Below are 21,993 nucleotides of genomic sequence, written 5' to 3'. Positions count from 1 at the left end.
CTGAGGGCTCCAAAGCTTCACGGAGGAAGGTGCTGGTCACAGCACCCACGCACTGTACGTCCAAGGCAGTGATGGAAGGACGTGTATTTATAGCTCAATGCTTTTCAGCTTTATTAGGAAATAAAGGGAACAGCCCTGAACTCTCCTAAACTTCAGCTATGCATCACAACCACATCCTCAATGACAGCAGGTTCTAAGGCCAGGTGAGATTGTAAGGTGCTACAAGGAAGGCTAGAGCAAAATCACGGACGGCACAGCCTGCTGAGGCCAGAAGTGCTGTGGACCACTCTAAGCAGATGTAAGGATGTGTCCTAAAGAATACTTGATCAGGGTATGAGGGACCGTTTAGATGGAACGGCATTCATGGAGGCCTGCGGTGTGTAAGGGACTGCTGGCTGGGCAGTCTTTGGGGACTCTTTTTTAAAAGGGCGAGAGAATACATCAGCAAAGTTGACTAGGTGGTTAATACTTTTTTTTTTTTTTTTTGTCTACTTGAAAAGGATAATGCACCCCGGTACTGTTCCAATACAAAAGCACTTGATTCCCATATTATGTGGGGCTCAGAATCTTTTTACACAAATGTTTTCTAACGAGGCAAGAACTTAATGATTTCTAAAACTTGGAAATTACATCCAAGGAACAAGAGGTAGCTTTTATTTTTAGCGCTGTGGTTGGAACAGTGACAAGGAGTGATTTATTCCGCAAGTCTGATGGTGCAGTCTCTTGGGGTTTCTGCACTGTACCAGCCTGTGCATTTGTGTCGTGTGGGGAAAGCCAGGAAGGGTCCCTGGGTCTCACTGCTTCCCAAATGCTCACTCTCATCCATGTGCCAACGACTTAAGAGGAGAACAGAGCTTCCCCAGGAAAACCCCGCTGCACCCGGGATCAGCTTGTTTTAAACAGAGGAAAGGTGGCTGGGAGGGTGTCTTCGGTCACAAAGGGATCAATGAATGCCAATGCCAAGCATGGTGGCTCTCTCACTGGGCAAGTGACAACCTGAGCTGCTCACAGGCACAGGCACACTCATTCTAAAAGCTGTGTACACGATAGCTATCGCACAGGAGGAACACACAGAGTGCCGTTTTCTAAACAACAGGTGGACGACCAGACGGCAGTTCACCCAAGCCACAAACTGAAGCGGGGTTTCAGTCTAAGAATTCTAAGTTTTCTAAGGAGGTAATGCCACGAGAGTAGTGTTAAACTCCCACAGCATGAGAGAAAGAAAGAACCGGGGGGGGGGGGGGGGAAGGGAGTCAGCATTCTAAAGGGGAAAGAGGGTGGGCATGGTGGCGCCGACGTGGGACTCTGAGTTCAAAGCCAGCCTGGGCTGAATAAGCATGACCTTGTCTCAGAACCAGAAACACGGTTGTGAGCAGCGGCAATAAAAGAACTTGTGCTAGAATTACAGAGCTTCATTAGGTACCAAGACTCCCAGGTGCAAGGCACATTAACAACAACAGCAGCAGCAATGTTACTAAGACAATGAAAACCCAAAGACAAAGGCCCCTAAGGTGCACCAGCACAGCATCATTAACACTGCAGCTGCTATGCAGAAAGCAGGGCTGTGTGGGGAGCGGCTGCTCATGAGGCAGAGCAGAGCTGGTATTCTGGGTTGACTTCCAATGACTCTTCAGATTTAAAGCTACTCTGTCTTCAAAATGAGTTCCCAAGCTCTCCACATTACAAACTACGGGCAAAGCTGTAGAGGATTCTACTAGTACTTATTTTTGTCGTATATTGCAGGTTAGACCAAGTCCATTGGTTTGCTTGAACAGAGTCTTGAAATCGTGGTCCACACTGCTTGGTCCAAAAGCCAACTAAGGAGAGGAGCTCTGAAGAATAATTACAGAAATCCCGACTTCTTCACCTTGGTTATGGATCCACAGTTTGCACAGAAATAAATAATATTCATGAAGTCAAATTAGGATTAAAATGTGAAACAAGGAAAGAAAAAAAGGATTGGTGGGGTAGGTGGGACAGCAATCTGGTACTCTTAAGGCAAAACAATGGAAATTTCTTTAAATAGACACTTTATTATATCCACAGGCGGTAAAATCCCAGAGCTACCGTTAGGCACGTAAACACAGACCCTGCAAGACAAACAACCAAGAGTGCTGTTAGCCCCCTAAATCACTTTCAGGATTTCCTTTTGTACTATGTCAGGTACCAGGTGTCAGGACTGAGTGAGTAGGGATGCCAGGCTACAGGTACTTCTTCCCTCTCCTTGTGCCAGTCAAGACCTGGATACAGTGTACCAAAGGGTGGCAATCCATGAAACACTGTTTGTTAAAAGAACTCCAAAAACACATCTCCACCCGGCAGCCAGCATCTTTACCAGGTACAAACTTGTCCAGGACTCAGCAAAACCTTCCAATCCAAGTTAGAATCCCAACAACTGTAGGATCAAAGTACATGCATGTGCGCTATGCACGTCCACATGAGGAGCAAAATTTCACTGTTAAATATCGCTGTAACTTTAAAACGCTTGATTATTCTGAAACATTAAGACTGACTTGAAATAGTGATCTTTAAAACTATTTATTTTTTTAATTGTATGCAGATGAGTGCTTGCCTGCATGTATGTTTGTGCAACATACACATGCCTCCTAGTGTTCATGTAGCCCAGAAGAAGGCATGAGATTCCCCTGGAACTGAAGTTACAGGCCGTTGTGAACTGCCATGTGGGTGCTGAGAATTGAACCCAGGTTCTTTGCACAAGCAAACAGTGATGTTAAACACCGAGAGGTCTCTTCAACCCCCTAGCAATGTTGTTTTTTTTTTTTAATGCAAAAATATTCCTTCTTTGGCTTAAAAATTACAAAAGCAAAAGTAACTTTTTAACTAGACTGTCCTGTGGCTGAAGAGATGGCTCAGTGAGAGCAACCGGAGTCTGAATCTCTAGAATCCATATAAAAAAGCTGTGCATGCAACAACCCCAACTTCCCCCACCCACCCACACCTTCTCTCCCTCTCTGTGTTCAGCTTAGCTCCAGGTTCAGAGATCCTGCCTCAAGGGAACAAGGTAGAGGGTGACAGAGTAGGGAAGCCATGTCATCCTCTGGTCTCTTCAGGTACACACATGGGTACTCCTCTCCAAGTGTTACCGATGGAGCAAGATGGCCACAAATCAAAGGCCTTTCCTTCTACTTATGGGCTACTCCCTGTGCTGAACTTCACCGAAACCCCCAAACCATAGAGAAATGATGGGAGATGTCATTCTGTATATGTTTCTCATACTGGTTAATAATAAAGCACTGTTGGCCAATAGGAAAGGAAGATAGGAGGGACTAGGAGACAAGGAGGAAATAGGAAGTAGGAGCCAAGATGGAGAGTCTGAAGAAAGCAGTATGCCGCCGGCTCCCCGGTAAGAAAAATACATAGATCAACAAAAATGGGTTAATAATTAAAGGCAGAGCTAGCCAATAAGAAACAAGTAACCGGGCCAACAGTATTGTATCAAATACAGAGTCTCTGTGTATTATTTGGGACTGGCGGCGTGGCAGCAGGACAATACCAGGCGGCGGGCAGAAAAACCTGTATGCCTTACAGAGAAAGGTTAGCATTCTGTCAAATTTAAGGACTCATCAATTATAAAGTACAGAAGTATCTTTATTACTAAGGAAAAAAAATGCCAATTACAAGAGGCTTGTGTTGGAAACTGCAGGATGTACTGCCACAAAAACGATGTTAAAGCAGGAGGAGGCGGCATCAGCCAGTGCTCCCTGCCCGACTATTCTATGAACCACATTGAACACATTGTTTTCAGCAAAGCATCTCACCTGCTAAGTATTTGATCGTGTCAAGCTTGTGCGCCTCCAGCATGGTCTTGAGGCCAGCCACCTCAGTTTCTATCTTCCTGTCTGTCTGGGTCAGGGCTCTGTCTTGCTGGGCGTGCTTTGAAAGCAAAGAGGTTGAGAACATTAGGGTCTGTGCGTGCTGATCTGTTCCCTGGTGCTCTGACCCAGAGCTCTTTCTCAGCAGCGTGCAGTCCCGGATCGAGAGCTCAGTCTTGACTCTGCTATCCACAGGCCATACTGCACTGTCCAGGGCCCTTAACATCTCCTGTCTCAGTTTCATTCTGTTTGGAAAAAGGGATTAAAAACAGAACAAACCAACAACTCACCATTGGTCTTGCCTCCAGAAGAGCTATTCAGAGAATCAAAGATAATAATCTATATGGCAAAGTTTTTGAGAGCCAGACAGCTTTACGTGCTGTGGCGTTATGACACTGGCCTGCTCTTGATGGTAGCAATGTCTAGTCCCTATTAACCCCTGCAGGCAACAGTGGACACAAAAGTTCTGCTGAGAGACGAACATGGCCTTAGATCTGACATCACAGGGCTCATTCAGTGCTATTTCTAGCCCCATCTTTTCAGGCTGTTGTCTCTCCCAGGTCAAACACCAAGTGTTTTATTAACACAAGGCTCAGCTACCAGGGGCTGATTAATGTCCTCCAAACACAGGACAACTCCAGACTACACATTTAACCCTCAGTGGGCAATGATTCTGGTTGTCATGCTAAAGCATAAAAACAGCGGGAATGTTCTACTAAAAATCCAAGGACAAGAAGTTTCTTTTTTCCTTTTTGTTTTTTTCAGGACAGGGTTTCTCTGTGTAGTTCCGCCTATCCTGGAACGTGCCCTATAGACCAGGCTGGTTTCAAACTCACAGACATCAGCCTGCCAATAGTTTCTTACCAACACCAATGCAGGTAAATAATAAGGAAATGAAGTCATTCTAGATAAAGATCCTTGTATCCCATGGAAGGTCCTGCAGCACAACACAATATGGGTATCTCCCTATCCTATAAGTTATGTTCATGCTATGTATATATGTAACATATACAGAAACACACACACACACACACACACACACAGAGCAATTAATTCATGCCTTAAATTAGAGTGTCTTATATTTTGTCATTTGTCGGTCACCGAGTAGACACTGAGAGAGCAGGTCTCTGAAGCTGGGGGGAGGGGTAGAGAACTAGGATTTAAGAGACAGTTTTGGGCCAGATGTTGGTGGCACATGCCTTTAAGTCCCAGTACTCAGGAGGCAGAGGCAGGAGGATCTCTGTGAGTTCGAGGTCAGCCTGGTCTACAGAGCTAGTTCCAGGACAGCCTCCAAAATTATGCAGAGAAACACTGCCTTGAAAAACCAAAAGAGAGAGAGAAGGAGAGAGTTTTGGGGGCCGGAGAGATGGGTCAGGTGTGGAGGTGTGTGCCTGTAATTCCAGGGCTGAGAGGTGGACAGGTGGATCCTGGAGCTCATTGGCCAGTTGGTCTAGCTAGTTGCTGAGCTCCAGGTTCAGTGAGAGACCCTGTCTCAAAATAGAAGTGGGGGGGGGGGATAGCTATTCAGGCAGATACTTGATACTGACCTTTGACCCCTACAGGTATATGCATAGTTGTACACCTCTCCCAAGGAAAAAAAAGTTTCAATTTTGAAGAATAAATGACACTGGAGATGGAGAACTGGCTCAGTAGTTGAGAGTACTTGCTGTTCTTCCAAAGGATTGGAGTGTGGTTCCCAGTACCCATGTTGGACAGCTTACAACTTCCTGTAACTCCAGGGACCTAATGACCTCTTCTGGCTTCCACAGGCACTTGCATACACACACACACACAGCAAATCTTCAAAACATTGTATTGAATTAGTTATGCACACAAGATTGTTATAATGGCGATTCTTACATACGCTTTACCACAATGAAAGAGAGTCCCACACTAAATGGACACATCCTCCTGTTAACAGGTCAGACAGTGGCTAACCCCCAAAGTCACGCACGGGGAGAAGCAAAGATGAATTGAATGGCCGCAAAGGCAGCCTCAGTCCTTACCAGGGACACCATTTCTGTCCTCAGTTGCAGCATCTTCTTCTCATTCAATGAATACTGAAACAAACATGCAGCACAGGTTAGCGTCTAGTCCGCCATCTTTCCGGTGAGTTAAACGGTCCGTTCTCACTGCCTCCCAGAGCATCTAACAGAACATGTAACCCTGCATCTCTGCAGTCTACTGCTCTTTGGAGTTGAGCCTTCTCATTTACACCACTGGTTGTGCTGGCTGCTTTAAGATCAACTCAAAACGAGCCAGAGTCCTTTGGGACTGAGAAAACAGCCCACCAGACTGACCTTGGGGCAACTTCTTGATTTGATGTGGGTGGGCCTCCCTCGCTCTGCCGATGGTCTAGAAACTCAAAGCAGGCTGAACAAGCCATGGGGAACAGGCCAGTGAGTAGCACTCCTCCATGGCTTCCAGGTCTCTGCCCTGACTTGCCTGGATGATGAATTACAAGCTACAGTCTGAAATAAACCCTTCCCTCCCCAAGTTGTTCTTAGAGTCAGTGTTTCCCACAGCAACAGAAAGGAAACCAAGACACTTGATGTATGGCCCCTTTCCACCTCTCTGCTCTTTCACGTTATCTCTTAGCTGTGATATCCCTGGGTCTTGCCCACTATTAGAACAGCTTTTGGATCTGTAAGGGCTAGTAAAGGGGAGGGGACACCAGTTTAATTTAGAAACGATGGTCCCTTAACTACAAATGTGACAGAATTACTGATACGATAGGAGTAATAGGAACAACATAACATTAGGAAAAGACAGTTGAAGAAATATGATTCTGTAACAAGATATGCTACTGTTATAAAGCACAACATAAATACAAGAGACACAGCAAAGCATCACAAACTGTCTTAACAACAATGACCTGAAGAGCTCTGTTGTGGGTAAACAGCAGCCCAGTGTTTCTCAAAGCCTCTGGCTATTAATGGTGGTAAAAAGATTTAGTACAGCTCTGTTTACAACATAATAAAAATCAGACATGTTTCCATAATAATGAACATTAGTATTTAATTGAGCAAATGGCAACCTGTAGTTTAAATGAACATTTACGACTTAACACTGTTAACAGGAAAAATGATAGTGGCCTAAAGTCCCTAGAAAATTTCTAGCCATAAAATGTTGTCTTCAAACTACTGGAGCAACAGAATGTAGTAATTCAGTGGTCAGAAGTAAAAATTCATCCCCAGACTCTGGAATCCTTAAGTAACCAGCCTAGTGACTCAGGACCCTAACTGTTACATAAGCTGGTTCAGATCCATGCCATTCACCACATCACCACCAGAGGGCAGAGTGGAGCTGGATGTTCTGTACACCTTTAAGCTTAGTAGTAATAACAAATCCACAGGCAAAAGAAAGGCTTACATCCAGACATTGTCACCATTATTAAAATGACATTTCTGTGGCCCTAGCTCCTGGAACTCCAGAACTGCAGTATTCTATGCTGCTATGGTAATTGGCGGTAAATATCACCATAGCTAATTTTTGTTGGCTGAGTTGGGTATCAAACTCAGGGTTTCACACAAGCTAAAGAAGTGTTTGGCCAGTGAGACATAACCCCAGCCCAAATTCAATTTGAAATTAATATTTTAATTTACCAAGAAGAAAGTCAAACCCTCATTTGCATTAATGCACTGTCTCATATTTACTGGGTACCATGCAGTTCTGCCAGAGCCGACTTCCTCATTCAGCAAATCCTATACATTCAGAGGTTTTCATCCATATTCAGGCCCTGCAGCTCCCAATCTCTGAGATGTATTTCTTTCCGGCTTGGTTTTACATAAGCACGCTATTACCTTCCTAAACTAAATGAATTGCAGCAAAACCTAGCCGAAGAGGTCACAGAAGGTTTCCATATGCTGGCCGCTGGATCTTCATGACTGAAAGGGATCCTAGGATTTTAAAAACAGCCAATGGGCTCAGCATTTATTTTGTATAACAAAGCTCAACTTAACCTCTGAAGTCCAAGAGCAGTTCTAGATACAGTTACACACTGGTCTGAGCTGCAGTATTAGCTTCATGTGTCACCGTGACATACTCTGACAGAAGACACACTGAGAAGTGATGAGCATGAAGGGCTATGTGGGCTCTAACGCCCGGGGTCCATTTCTGACTGAGTGCAAACATGCTCCACATGCCCTGGTTTTCTTATGCCACAAGTCAGAAAGTTGCCTTCTTACATTACTTAAGCTAACAAGGGTCTGAGCAAAAAGATGGGAGGATTTAGACAGGTTAAATAGTCAACAGAGAAAGGCAGGTACTGTAGCCCAGGAGGACCGTGGGGTGGGGTTCAGTGGCTCAGTGGTGGGAATTGTAGCCCAGGAGGAACGTGGTGAGGGTAGGGGGTACCCGTGGCTCGGTGGCATCACACTAGAAAGTAGCACCACCCAGAGTCTGAGTCCCAGAACTGCTAAAATGAGAAATAAGAATCTGCCAGAGCAACCCGACAATACATCCACTGAAACCCACAGCTACTCTAGTATCTAAGAGACAATGCAGAAATACATCACCAATTCAGTGTAGAATTTAATGTAATAATAATACTACCTAAGTCAGAAAATCAGGAACTCTTGGAAAGTTAGGGACCATGGGGATTAAACCAGTATTAAATAGATTAAGATTAAGATAGACTAACATCTATGTAACATAATCTAGTGCCTTTGAAATAAAAGACTCAAATTCAATTTGAACAACTTTTTAATTTAAATGTTACTTTTGAAACCAAATTTAAGTCTGATCAGTCTGATCTAAAATGTAATTAAAATTTAAAATGAAGTTATGATCTCTGATAAATGGATGAGTGTCTAAAATTTGTATCTTGCATGAAAGATTAAGAGTTCAACAAGCATTCCATTCTAAAGAGACATAAATTAATAATTTACTTTTAATGAAGGAACATACCAATTCTTTTACTCTGCTCTTCTCTAGATTGAAGTTTAATTTGGTATCTGTCCGGACTTTGAGGACTTCATCCTGGTCAGAGGGCAGGGGGACAAAGAGAATGAAGAAGCCAGTGTAGGTAATCTGAACCTCCTGAGGGCTTAAACTGGGCACTGCCCACTGTCTATCCCAAGGGAGCCAGCCCAGGGACATGCCAGAGGCCTTGGGGACAGAGACTCAGGATCAACTGTCTCTTAAGCCAGCTCTGTGTCTGGCCCTCCCAGTTATCTGCACAGATAATGCGCTCTGAACTGAACATCAGCCTGGTGGGGTTCAGCTGTTCTAACCTCAAGACTCTCACGACCTCCCTATTGGAATCTGTGAATAAAATTCTTTAGGCTGTTTTCAAAAGCAAAGATGGAGCCGGGCGGTGGTGGCGCACATCTTTAGTCCCAGCACTCAGGAGGCAGAGGCAGGCAGATCTCTGAGAGTTCCAGACCAGCCTGGTCTACAAGAGCTAGTTCCAGGATAGCCTCCAAAGCTATCTTTGGAGCCTGTCAAAAAACAAACCAACCAACCAACCGAACAACAACAAAAAAAGATGGACCAGAGGACAAATATTCAACTCTGGCTACATAAAGCTTTCTCACTAAGACTCAGCAAAATTTTTTCTAACTCCACTGTTATCTCCTACTTTACAAAGTCACCAGCTGGGTGAGCAAGCATCTAAACCCACATGGAATCCTACAAAGTCACCCTCTCATAGAAGGGCCCCAGGGACCCACATAGCTGTTTTAGAACAGTTTTGATTTACAATGATTTAACCAGGCCTGGGGGCAGAGGCTATCAACCCAGCACTCAGGAGACAGAAGGAGATCCCAAGCTGGAGTTACACAGGCTGAGACCTATCTCAAGAGAGAGAAATATATCCTCCTACAACACCGTTTCCTTGACGAATGTGGCCATAGGCAAGGGTAACTGATACAACACCTGATGTGTGCTTTGAAATATATTACACAAATTCTAGAGTTGTGTTCTCCAGCACACACAATGTATGTGTGAGATCTTATCTATAAATGAACGTATATGATTACATACATGCCTGAGGACAGGAAAGAACTTACCATCACTTGCTGTTTTAACTGGTGTAGTTCAAGTTTTATTTTCTAAAAGCAGAGTAAAGAGAAAAAAGTCAAGGACATGTGACAGAGGGAAAACATCACAGCAAACATTCAGGTACAGGTTCACCAACCCCCCACCCCCCCACCCCCAAGTTTACCACACACCACTAAACTCAGACCTACCTGAGCTGGCTGCGGGGTGCAGCCTCCAATCTCAGCACTGAGACACTGGGCCACAAGGACTGTGCAATGGACTTGAGACCAGCCTAGGCTATTTCCTGAGTAGAACACTAGCCCGGGCTACATAAGATTCTTTCAAAAAACCAAAAACCCAAACAACTAAACAAACAAATGCCCCATTTATAGTCATCCTATGATGGCAGTGACTGGGAAACAGCCTGACTCCCTGTGGATCACATCAAGTGAGGAGCAACCCTGGCACACGTTTGTCTGAAGGGACCCTGTTTTCTTTGTAATTCCTCCTTGGCTTTTTCTTTCAAACAATTCTGCCCTCTACAAGCTGTGTTCAAAGCCAACCTTGTGAGTTCCTCAGGCAACAAATGACTCCTTTACAGGACTTCAGTGAGACTGAAGCCGAAAGCAAGGTGCAAAAAACCTTCCCTAAGCCATACACCACACTTTAAAGGGGCAGAAATGGGCTGGTGGGACGGCTCAGTGGGTAGAGTACTCGTCTTGCAAGCCTGTCAGCCTGAATTCTACCCCCAAATCCCACGGAAAGGTGGTAGAAAACCAGCCCCACAAGCAAGCATGCTGTGGATTCATATATGCATACGCACACGCATTCATTACACATATATGTAATAAAAAATTGGGGACCGGACAGATGGTTTAGTGGTTAAGAGCACTTATTGCTCTTATAGAGGACTCACGTTTGGTTCCCAGCACCCACACAGCTGCTTACAACCACCTGAGACTCCAATTCTAGATGATCTGACACTTTCTTCTGGCCTCCATGGGCAGTGCATGCAAGTAGCCCACAGACATTAACATAAAAAAGCTTAAAAAGAAATAATATTTATCTACGTATTTATTTTTGGTAGGGAAGGAGCATTTTGTAGAACTATCTATTCCTAACCCTGCAGACTGGGGAAAAAAAAATCCTATGTCCACTATACTAGGATGATGTGCACAGTAATATAATGCCATAGACAATGACAACTAAAGGCTCAGTCATTGCAAGGCACACTGCATGCATCCGTCAAACAGAAGTCTAGAATGGGCAAAACCAGTGGAAGATTAACCAGCCAGGGTTGTTTTCCTCTCGAGAGGAGGGGCTGGAAGGGGCCTGGGCAGGGTCACCAGGGCTAGCAATGTTCACATCTTGATGTACTCAGCTATGCAAACCCTGGCCCATTGCTGTGAGTAATTTTCCTGTGCCCTTCTGGGTGTGTGCAGCTCAATGTCTTAACAGAGAATGTTAGAGAGGCTGCACAGTTTTACCTCATTTTCTGCTCTGAGGGCTGAAAACTCACTCTTCTCCAAGATGACCATATCTTTTTTCACGTTAGCAATCTGAGACATTATTTGCTGAAGAGTGATTTCCTAGGAAAAGACAAACAAACATGGACTCTAGTCAGGCCCCTAAACTCACTTCTCACCTCCGCCTGCTGAGATGGCTAAAAGGAAGCTACAAGAGTGGGGGTAAAGAGGGACTGGCAAGGGCGCCCTCTGCTCCAAAGTGAGAGGATAAGGAGAGAGAATAAGAAGGACACTCATCATCCACAGCAAACGCAAGTGAGTCACAGCTTAGAGGGAGAGAGGCCGCACTCACAAACACGATGCTGTCACCTACAGTTCTGGCCACATCTCCCGTCACTAACGTGAGCGTGCCTGAATAGTCATGTTGACACAATGAACATCCGAGCACAAGCCTGTAATAACTAACTAAATGTCTGTGCTGACATATTCTTGTTATGATCTTTGCCTCTGAACTATGGTTACAATTACCACACACTTCTCCGTGGAGCAGTATCCAAAAAGCTGCTGGAGTATTTATGACGAGTAATATTCTCCTTTCAGACTGCCAGTGTGCCCACCCACCCTGCCCACGTTACCTGCTGCACTTTGGTGACCATATCGTTGTAGACGATGTTCATGTTGGTCTCTGTGATCTTGACCAATGCAGACACAATGATTTCTGCTTGTTGAGTGGTAAACCCTGGACAAACACACAGAAACAACCGGACTCAGAAGAAAAGGCAGACAAAGATGCGGGAAAACACGTGTTTCCTCAATTCTGAAGGAAGAGGAAAGAAAGAATGGTGTGGCGGGAGAGTGAGACAGGCCTACAGGCTGTGACAGACACATCTGCCACCCTGGCCAGAAGGAAACTCCTGAGTGGCCATCTCTAACGCCATCCTCAGGTTCCAAATCAAGAAAAACAGAACAGTTCTGTTTATCAAAACACTTTATATGCCATCCTTCTTTTCTTTTAAATTCTAGGCTGGAAGATGTTTTTGGTGGGAAAGGCCTGCTGTTCCATTCAATGAGAAAAGCTGAACAAACTATTACACAGTGTCTGACCATCTTCCCAAAGACCACTATGTACATTACTGCATTTAATATGCAAAAGGATCTTTGGGGGTCTTCAGTCTGTGGTACAGATGGGCGGGTACACAGCAGCTGAGGAGGCGGGGCTTCTCAGAATCCGGGTATCTGTCTGCCCAATAGAGGTTGCTAAGCCCACCTAACACAAATGTATATACCTGGATAAATAAACTCGGTGATGTAAACACAGACATGTTTATTTCAAAGGCATACTCTATGTTAATTCAAAACCTGGTTTTGAGAATATACGTGCCTTATAATAGAGAATTGTAGGCAGCATATTTCTCTGAATATTAATTATAAGATCATATACTGTGTCCCAGGTGTACTTTCAGTGACCAGCACTTGTATCAAGGCAACCTTTTCGGTTGGTGTATGTGTGAGATGTATAAATGCTTATGTGGAATCAGGGGGGATAGCTGAGGGTCTTCCTCAGTCACTCAACACCTTATTTTTGTTGAGGTGTGGTCTCTCACTGGACCTGGAGCTTGCTGACTCAGGGATATGGGCCGGCTAGCAAGCTCTGTAGCTCATTTGTCTCCCCTCCCAGTGTTGGAATTACAGGCGCATCATGATGACTGGAGGGTTATGTGGGTACTAGGGAACTAAAGTCATGTGAAGAGAACTTGTTGCTCTTCTGAAGGATCTAAGTTTGGTACCCGGCCCCCTTTACAGGCAGCTTACAACTATCTGTAACTCCAGCTCCAGGAGATCTGAAGCTTCTGGCTTCTGAAGGTACCCTCCCCACATACGTAAATAAAAATAAAACAAATCTTAAAAATTTAAAAAAGGGGGCTGGAGAGACGGCCTAGCGGTTAAGAGCACTGCCTGTTCTTCCACAGAACCTGGGTTCAATTCCCAATACCCACATGGCAACTCACAACTGCCTGTAACTCCAGTTCCAGGGGATCTGACACCCTGACACAGACAGACAGATAGACAGACACACACACACACACACACACACACACGCAAAATACCAATGCACACGAATATAAATAAATTATTTTAACAATTAAAAAAGAAAAGGAAACAAATTAAAAAAAAAAATCCCAAACAGGACAGATGATATGGCTCCCAGCTTAAAGGTACTTGGTGTCAACACTGATGACATGAATTCTATTACCAGAACCCTCACCTCCCTTCACCACGCTCCTCTCGGACTACACACAGTAAATGTATGTAAAAAAATTAAAAAGCCAACCCCCCAAAAACACCCAAAGTACAAAACAAGAACAAAAAACCATCAATAAATTCCAAAATGCGCTGTCCGAATTGTATTGATAAAGTAAAAAGGCTTCCTTAATCAAGGTAGGGTGTGGGGGGAGCAGTTCGACGCACAGGTTCGTACCCAGCAGGAACTAAGCAGTTCCCCAGACCTGCAGGAACTGTGCATGGTGGCACCATCTGTAATCCCAAGGAGGCGGGGTGTCACAAATTCAAGGTCACCCTCAGCTACACAGTAAGTTTGAGGCCAGCCTGGGATATATAAATACTTAAGTGTCTCTCTCAAAAAAAGTCCCCAAGCCAAGGGGAAAAAAAAAAAAGTGAACTTAAAAAACAGGCTCTCTGTCCTAGTTGGCTTCAGCTGTCAATTTCACACACCTGGGAAGAAGAAACAAACTTAACCTAAGAACTGCTTCCACGCCCCATGGGCATGTCTGTTGGGGATATTTTTGAACTGCTAATTGTTCTGAGATGGCCAAGGCAACCGTGGGCAGTGCCATCCCTGGACAAGTGGGCCTGGGCTATTTAAGAAAGCATGCTGAGCAGGCTATGGAGTAAGTCAGTAAGCACAACTCCTGCAGGATGCTCAGGTCACACTTCCCTCAATCATGGCCCTAACTTGTAAGCCAAACACCCTTCCCCCCCCCCCCCCCAACCTGTTTGGTGCTCACAACAGCAACAAAAAGCAAATGAGAACACCAACCAAAAACTTTCTGAAGGCTGAGAAGTCGAAAGAGAAACACCGGAAAGGTAAGGAAGCAAAGCAGAGAAGAGCTGCATTGATCCAATGCGCAGCCAAAGACTGGGGAGCGGAGGGGCGGGGCGGGGTGGGGCGGGGCTTACCATTTGTTTCAAGTAAACACACTAAAGCATGGGTGTCAAAGTAGAGCTTTCGACTCACGGAAGAGGGCAAGCTGCCCTTTCTATGTTCCAGCTGCCGGGAGTCAGCAGACAGGCTTAGGTCTAGAAGGGAAGAGAAAGGAAGCCACTATCAGTCTGAGCAGGAAACAAAAGCCACTCAATGCCACTCACTTTTACAGTACCAGAATCCACACATAATGATGGAACCAACCCATTTCATGCATAAAGTTCAGTTGTTTCTTGTATATTTAAGAGTTGTGCACTCATCTCTGCGGTCAACTTTCTCCATCCTGAGTAGAAACTGTATCTTTCAGCCAGTACCCCATCTTGTCCCTACTGTCTGAAACAGTGTTTCATTCTGCAGAGAGCAAACTGCAGCGCCCTAACTAGCCTCAGACGCACAGTGAAACTTCTGCCTCATCAGTCTCCCACGTCCTGGGATTTCAGGCTTGAGCCACCACACTCAACCTTCTTCCCCACTCTCCACCACTGCTTTAGACAACCAGAAATCTGTTTTCCATCTTATTGTCTGCCTACTCCGTAGAGTTCATATGCATGGAGTCATGCAATGTGGTCTTGGCATTATGGTCAGTGGTCATCCACGCTGCAGAGTGTGCTGGGTGCACCGGCACTTTATTTCTGTGTTGCTGAATAGCATGCCACTGCCCTGCAATCCCACAGTTTGCAGTTCATGGCTCTCAAGAATGACCCTGTGGACACTGTTTTAGTTCTCTTGAGTGTGTCGCTGGGAGCAGAACTGCAGGGTCATATGGTAACTGTTTACGAAATTGCCAGATTTTTTTTCCCAAGTGGCATCGCCAATTTTCTTGTTTACTTGCAGCCAAAGGGGCTCCCAATTTGTTCACATCCTCACTGCTACTTGCTGTGATGTTTGTTTTATAAATTATAACCACCCTCATGGGTACAAATAGTATCTTGTGGCTTTTCTCTTTTATCTAACAATGTTGGCCATATTCTCACATGCTTACTGGAAATCTGAGTATCTTTGGAGGAATGTCTAAGCCCATTGTCTACTTAAAAAAAAAAAAAAAAAAAAAAAAAAAAAAAGAAAGTATTTATAGCCAGGTGTGGAAGCACACACCTTTAATCCCAGCACTTTCGAGGCCTAAGCAGGGGGATTTCTGTAAGTTTGAAGCCTGGTATACACACAGAGTTCTAAGACAGCCAGACAACATGGAGACCCTGTCATAATCAAACAACTCAGCTGTAAGCCACCCCATGTGGATGCTGGGCATTAAACTCACATTCTTTAGAACAGCAAGTACTCCTTCCTTCCTTCCTTTCTTTAAGTTAGAGTTTCTTTGTATAAGTCTGACTATCCTAAAACTTGCTTTGTAGACCAGGCTGGCCTTGAATGTACAGAAATCCACTTGCCTCTGCCTTCCTCGTGACAAAGTAGATTTTGTTGTCATGATTGTTAGGCTATTATGAATTTTAGAATAAGTATTTTTTGTTTGTTTTGCAAAGAGGTCCTGAGATTTTCTGTGACTCAATTAGGGGGTACTGTCATCTTAGGAATATAGTTATTCAGATCAATAAACACAAGACATCTTTCCATTGATTTAGGTCTTTGCTCTAATCATGTTCTACAGTTTTCTGAGTGCCTGTGCTTTGTGAACTTTCACAAGCTTATTGGTAAGGGTTAATTAAGGTCTTTCAGAATGTCCCTGGAATGAACCCGTTTCACTTTTACTTCCAGAGTGTGTACTTCAGTGTGTAAATATATGCCTGACTCGGCACTTATTGGTGCCGATTGGACTTTTCCTAGCAGTTCAGGGCATCCCTAGCATTTCCACGACCAAGGCCACGTCATCTGGGAGGGAGTGCTTTACTTCTGCTTTCCAGTCTGGATGCCTATTGTTTCATTTTCTTATCTAACTGGTCTGGCTAGAACTTCCCGAAGGGGGAGGAAAATCCAGACTTCCTCATTGAATCTAAGCTGGTTTTGAAGATTATTTTTTAATCACTTAAATCCCTACTCCACAGACAGCTTACCTCCCTTTCCTGCCATTTTTGGACTCACTAAGTAGCCCAGGTTAACTCTGAACTCAAGATCCTCCTGTTTCTGCCTTCTAAGTTCTGAGATCACAGATCCAACCCATCCTGTAAACTTTGATTTCAAAGTCTTCATCTAATGCAGAGAGCAAAGCACATTGTGGTATTCCCCTGGCTTATTGTGTTTCATCAACCACTACAAGTTTTGTTTTTAAATTAGAGTAACATTTGCGGGTGGGGAGACAGGGTCTACGTAGCTCTGGTTCTTCTGGAACTCTCTATGTAGACCAGGCTGGTCTTGAACTCAGAGATCCTCCTGCCTCTGCCACCTGGCACCACCAATTCTTGTGTGTGTGTGTGTGTGTGTGTGTGTGTGTGTGTGTACAGGACTGTGCCCCTACTAAGTGCCTGGAGGTCAGATGATGCTGTCTGATGCCCTGTTGGCACTCTGTGCCTTACTTCCTGAGACAAGGTTTCTCAGTGAACCTGGAGCTAGATGAGCAGTGAACAAATGATTGATCCTCATGGCTCCCCCTTCACAGCAAGGTTACGATACAGGTAGCCTTGCCTGGCATTTACATAGATGCTGAGCCATCTAATTTTGTCAAGAAAAGGTGTTTAAACCCAATAATTTCTTATTAAAAAGGGCAAGTAAAAATAAAGAACTTTTGTTCAAGTTATAGACCTTTAGGTTCATGGAAATTTCACTACATGTTTGCCTTTACTCTTCTAACTTGGGCACGGTGCAGCTGCAGTGCAACCAGCTATTGTGGAGAGTAGAGAGGATCCGTTACGAACTTAGGGATGAAAGGGTTTCTTTCGCAGGCCTCCCTGATGACCAGAAAAACACTTAAGCGGGTGGACCACTAGTTTCAAACCTTCAAGGTAGTGTGGGTAAGACCCCACAGGTCTGATGTTTCTCTGTGGCCTTCAGCAGCCATCCTGGACTACCGGTCACCGTCACGTGGGAAGAAGTAGCTGTGCTCCTGGTGAGTATCCAGCTGAGAACAACAGCTGCAACAATGTGTCAGCAATGTTTGCTGCACCACAAAGATAAAATGTAAGGGCCCGTGCATCTGATGGTAAAAATGGGCCCTTAGTGCTTCAAGGAGGATGTTACCTTTCCCAGCTGTTATGTTTTTAGCACAAACTGTGTCTATTTCCTCCACACAGACAAAGAACAGGCTTTGTTGCTGGCTCCTGTACCGGTGTTGCTCACTCCTTTACCGGAGTTCTCAAGCCAGCACAGGAAGCCTCGGTACAGCATTTAATACTGTATTTCCACAACTGCATCATCCAGTAGTCCACATGGCCTAGAAGCAGCCAGATTCATTGTTTTCATTTTTAGCACCCATCAGAGCACCTTCTAGACAGCAAGCCAGGAATAATTTTATGCTTTGTAATGAAACTATAATAACATCTAGGGTCTAGACTATGACACTAGGTTGTCTACATGTTCATGTGAGAGAACTCACATCACCCTGAGCCTTTTCCATCACCATTCATCTCTAGTTCAGGACTAGAGGCAGCTCTATAAGGTAACAGCAAGAACATCTGGGGCTGAGGATGAGGCTTAGTTGGTCAAATGCTTGCTCAGTGTATATAAGGGCCTGGAATCAGTGCTCAACACCAAATGTGATGATGTACACGTGAAATCCTAGCATTCAGGAAAAGGCAGGAAGTTCAGGAGTTTGAGGTCATCCCTGGCTACATTGGGAGTTTGAGGACAGCCTGGGCTGTATTACGAGACCTGTTCTGCCTCACCCCTAGCTCCTAAAAGGTCTGTCTAACGTAAAGCAGACCTATCTCTAAAAACAGTGTTTTATGAATGAAAGTGCTGCTCCAGGAGTCCTCCTAGCCCATCTCACTCATCGTAGACCTCTGCTGGAACATTCATAGACGGAGGTGCTTGAAAACATGAGTGTAGAGCGTATAACAGGGTCATTCTAGTCCCCAATTCCTTGTGTCCAATAAGAAGGCAACTCTTGTGATTTACAAATCAACACCATATCCACACAGCAGAACAAAAGCAATCACAACAGGGACTGAAGAGAAAGCTAAACAATTATGGACATTGGTTGCTCTTTCAGAGGATTCCCATCTATTCCCCGCACCTGAATGGTAGCTAGTTCACATGTGTGAACATGTATTTGCATTCATATGCCTGCCTGCCTGTAGAAGCCTGAAGTTGATATCTAGCATCTTTCTTGATTAATCTCTGTCTTATTCAGCCAAGCAGGGTCTCTCAATTGAACCCAGAACTCATGTGATGGGGGATGTCCTTTTGTATGCTGTGAATATATGTTTCTCCTGTCGGTTAATGAATAAAGCAGTTATGGCCAATGGACAGGCAGGATATAATATAGCCAGGCAAGAAGTATAGGAGGGGCTAACAGACTAGGAGAATGCTGGGAAAAGGAAGACAGGGAGTGGGTTGCAAGGGAGATACCATGTAGCTACTGAGGAAGAATGGCCTGGGCATCACCAGTAAGCCAAGACCATATAGAGAAACACAGATTAATAATAGTAATAGCTTAATAATTAAGAGAGCTAGCCAATAAGAAGCCTTAAGTCCAGGACAGTTTATAATTAATATAAGCCTCTGTGTGTTTATTTGGGACTATACAGCTATGGGATGGATGGGACAGAAACTTTAGTCTATACTTGTGGATATGGCTAAAGATTGCCCCAACAGCACCTTCTGACTGCTGTAATGACAGGCAGATCATTATGCAAGTACTTATGTGGGTTCTGGGGATCTGAACTCTGGTCCTCCTTGCTTGAGTATTTTATCCCCTGAGCCAAGTCCCCAGACACTCACTTCTCCATGCTAGAGCTAGTAGTGATTTGTATACTTACATTTTTTTCTTTTTCTCAAAACAACTGGAACTAGAAATAGCAAGCTTATTTCAAGAAAGCTGTCTTCTAAAAAGTAGGGAAAAGGGCTGGCCACTTCTCAGTTGGCATTCCACTCCTGCTGAGGGAAGGGAATGCCGCCATGTTCTCTGTCAAATGACAGCAGTGTGGATATAGCAGTTCCGAATTCTCAGGGACCACAGCAGGAAGCCAGTAAGTTGAGGTGTATTAGAATGTAACACATAATTCTCTTTTCTGGAGATTTTCATCATAGCAGAAGGATGTTAAAACCCGTATTTACAAAATAAGTCCAAAGTTAACCTTGAACAGATGAGAAGCCAACTGCAAATGTTTAAGGTACAACAACCTGAAATGGATCTATCTAATGTGGACTTCTCTCCAGCACAAAGGCATCTCTCCAGCACTCAGGAGGCAGAGACAGGTGGATCTCTGTGAGTTCGAGGCCACCCTGGTCTACAGAGCTAGTTCCAGGACAAGCTTTAAGGCAATACAGAGAAACCCTGTCTTGAAAAAACAAAACAAAACAAAAAACATCTATCCTTATGTCTCACTGAAGAATGACACTAAAATGGTACCTTCTTGCTAATGCAGTAAGAAAGGACCTCTTCCTTTGCTCCAAAATCGTAAATTTTAAAAAAGCAAACAAACTGGAAGGCCACCGCTTGTTAAAAGTGCAGCAAGCAGTATAATTGGTAGTCTAGACTTTAATCCCAGCACTTGGGAGGTGCAGGAGATCACTGAATGTTCCAGGCCAGCCAGGGCTACCAAGTTCTGACCCCGTCTCAAAACAAAACAAATCAAAATAGCACATAGCAAGGCAAGGCACAGAAATAAGAAGCCAGACCCACCTCCAACTCATAATTTCTATTAAGACTGATACAAAGCTCACTGCTCACTCGCCTATCTGCATGTAAAGCATCATTCATTCATTTTTCAAAACTATTTGTCAGTTTCTTCCCTAGCCACAGCTATTCTTAAATTTTAGATGCCGGCAATACTCATTGAACAATACAGAAAACCAAAGCATGGGTGTGGATGGCTACTAATGGACAGAAACACGTTACCCAAGTTGTAATTATGCCACGTTTTCTGATTAGCCAGCACGATAAGATTTTATCTGGTATTTACTTGAAGCAAAATCCAGCTATAGTTTACTTGCAAAATCTTACGCACTTCAGTGATGTAACTCCCCTTCTTCAAGAACTCAGACTTCTGTCACCTAATTTAAATGCACAAACGGAGGTCTCTATTTTTCTCTATAGTATCTGTTAAATTAGTACATTGAAGTACCTATGCATATACAAAACACACATACACTCTGCATATCTTGCGCGAAGTAGGTTCCAGAAAGAAAATATTTTGTTAAACTAATTACCCCCAAGAGCTAGTAAAGTGCCAGGTACAGAATGGGCGACCGCGGGCCATGAATGAATCAATACAGTTTGGAATCAAATCAAAGCGTAGTGCCATCGCTTCATTCCGGGATCTGCGCCCTTCGGACCTGCACGCTTGGGCACCCACATCCAGCACTTTCCCCACGTCTCCCTGGCTCCAACAGGTGATCCGGGGCAGACCCGAGCATGAGTGTCAGCGGGTGACCGGCCACGCGAGCTCTGCGCTCCGAACCTTCGCCCGGGCGTGGACAGAGCCCCGCCACCTAGGTGACCCGTGCTCCCGCTTGCCTCACCTCTTCGGCTGCTCGCCAAGGCGGCCACACGCCCGGCGCCCAGCGCCAGACGGCCCTGCGCGTTCCTGCGGGCGCAGAGCGCGGCCGCGGGGACGGCGTGCCCCGGGCGCGTGCGCTCAGCCAGCGTCCTACGCGGGGCGGTGGCGGCCAGGCGCGGGGAGGGCACGAGCAGGAGGAGCAGCAGTGGGGACGCGCGGGCGGCCCGTCCGCGAGGTCTCAGCCAGCTTCGTCCGCCGGGCAGCGGGGAGACGCCGGAGCGCGCCGACACTCCGCAGCGGGAGGGCAGGAGCCGCTGACGGCCCGGCGTGTGCTTCGATCGCTCGCCCGCCACGGAGCTGCTGTCCATCCCCGAGCGGGTCACAGGCCCGGGCGCGCAGGCATGTCGCTCCCGCGCGGCCCCGACCACAAGTCGCCGCGGGAGCGAGCGTGGGGCCGGGGCGCAGACCTGCCCCTTCCTGCCGGAGGGCGGCGGGCGCGGTAGTCCGCCGTTGCCACGCCCCATCCCATAGCCAAGAACCTCGTTTAGCCCCTCCCTGACCACGCCCCTCTCCAGCCCCATATAACTACTCCCCTCGTGTGGCTGTCCTAGCCATGCCCCATGCCGGGTCTGGTCCGTAGTCACACCCTCTCCGGGGCCGGCCTTTACGTTACCACGCCCCTCGTCCTTTTACTGAGGCCTGAGGTGACCTAGTCTCTGGCACAGGGGTTAAGAGGTATCTTAGCCAATTTTCGCTGCAGGAAGTCATGGTTGTTTATCGTGGAGATACTCAGAAAATTACGTTGTGCTTTCTGCTGCAACCATGTACATTTTCATTGCGCCGTTGTCTCTAAGAAATATTAATGACTCCTTTGTCCTTTGCAGAGCTGTAAAGTCTTTGGCCACTGACTGGTTTAGAGTTCATTAACTACCCGGGTC

General features: G+C 45.5%; 1 protein-coding gene across 1 annotated transcript; it reads right to left on the bottom strand.

Moving 5' to 3' along the window:
• Positions 1-1,397: 1,397 nt before the first annotated feature.
• On the bottom strand, positions 1,398-21,555 carry Mcur1 (mitochondrial calcium uniporter regulator 1). The gene is made up of 9 exons (XM_051194369.1): positions 21,078-21,555; positions 14,480-14,599; positions 11,917-12,020; positions 11,303-11,404; positions 9,845-9,886; positions 8,742-8,813; positions 5,840-5,893; positions 3,780-3,894; positions 1,398-2,090 (listed from the first exon to the last, which is right to left on the bottom strand). Exons 1-9 carry the CDS (start codon positions 21,421-21,423, stop codon positions 2,035-2,037), a joined length of 1,011 nt encoding a protein of 336 aa, XP_051050326.1. The 5' UTR covers positions 21,424-21,555; the 3' UTR covers positions 1,398-2,034.
• Between the last annotated feature and the right edge of the window lie 438 nt (positions 21,556-21,993).

The sequence above is a fragment of the Phodopus roborovskii genome, unplaced genomic scaffold (genome assembly GCF_943737965.1).
Source record: "Phodopus roborovskii unplaced genomic scaffold, PHOROB, whole genome shotgun sequence".
NCBI lineage: Eukaryota > Metazoa > Chordata > Mammalia > Rodentia > Cricetidae > Phodopus > Phodopus roborovskii.
The sequence above is the reverse complement of the archived record's forward strand: the minus strand, read 5'-3'. Positions and strand labels throughout refer to the sequence as shown.

Bases quoted from the DNA above. Each gene is read 5' to 3' on its own strand.
- Mcur1 (XM_051194369.1), bottom strand. From the start codon at position 21,423: ATGGACAGCAGCTCCGTGGCGGGCGAGCGATCGAAGCACACGCCGGGC. The intron at 8,814-9,844 runs GTAAGTTCTTTC...CCCTCTGACCAG, and splicing joins AGTTAAAACAGCAAGTGATG to GATGAAGTCCTCAAAGTCCG. The intron at 5,894-8,741 runs GTATGTTCCTTC...TGTTTGTTTCAG, and splicing joins AGAGCAGAGTAAAAGAATTG to TATTCATTGAATGAGAAGAA.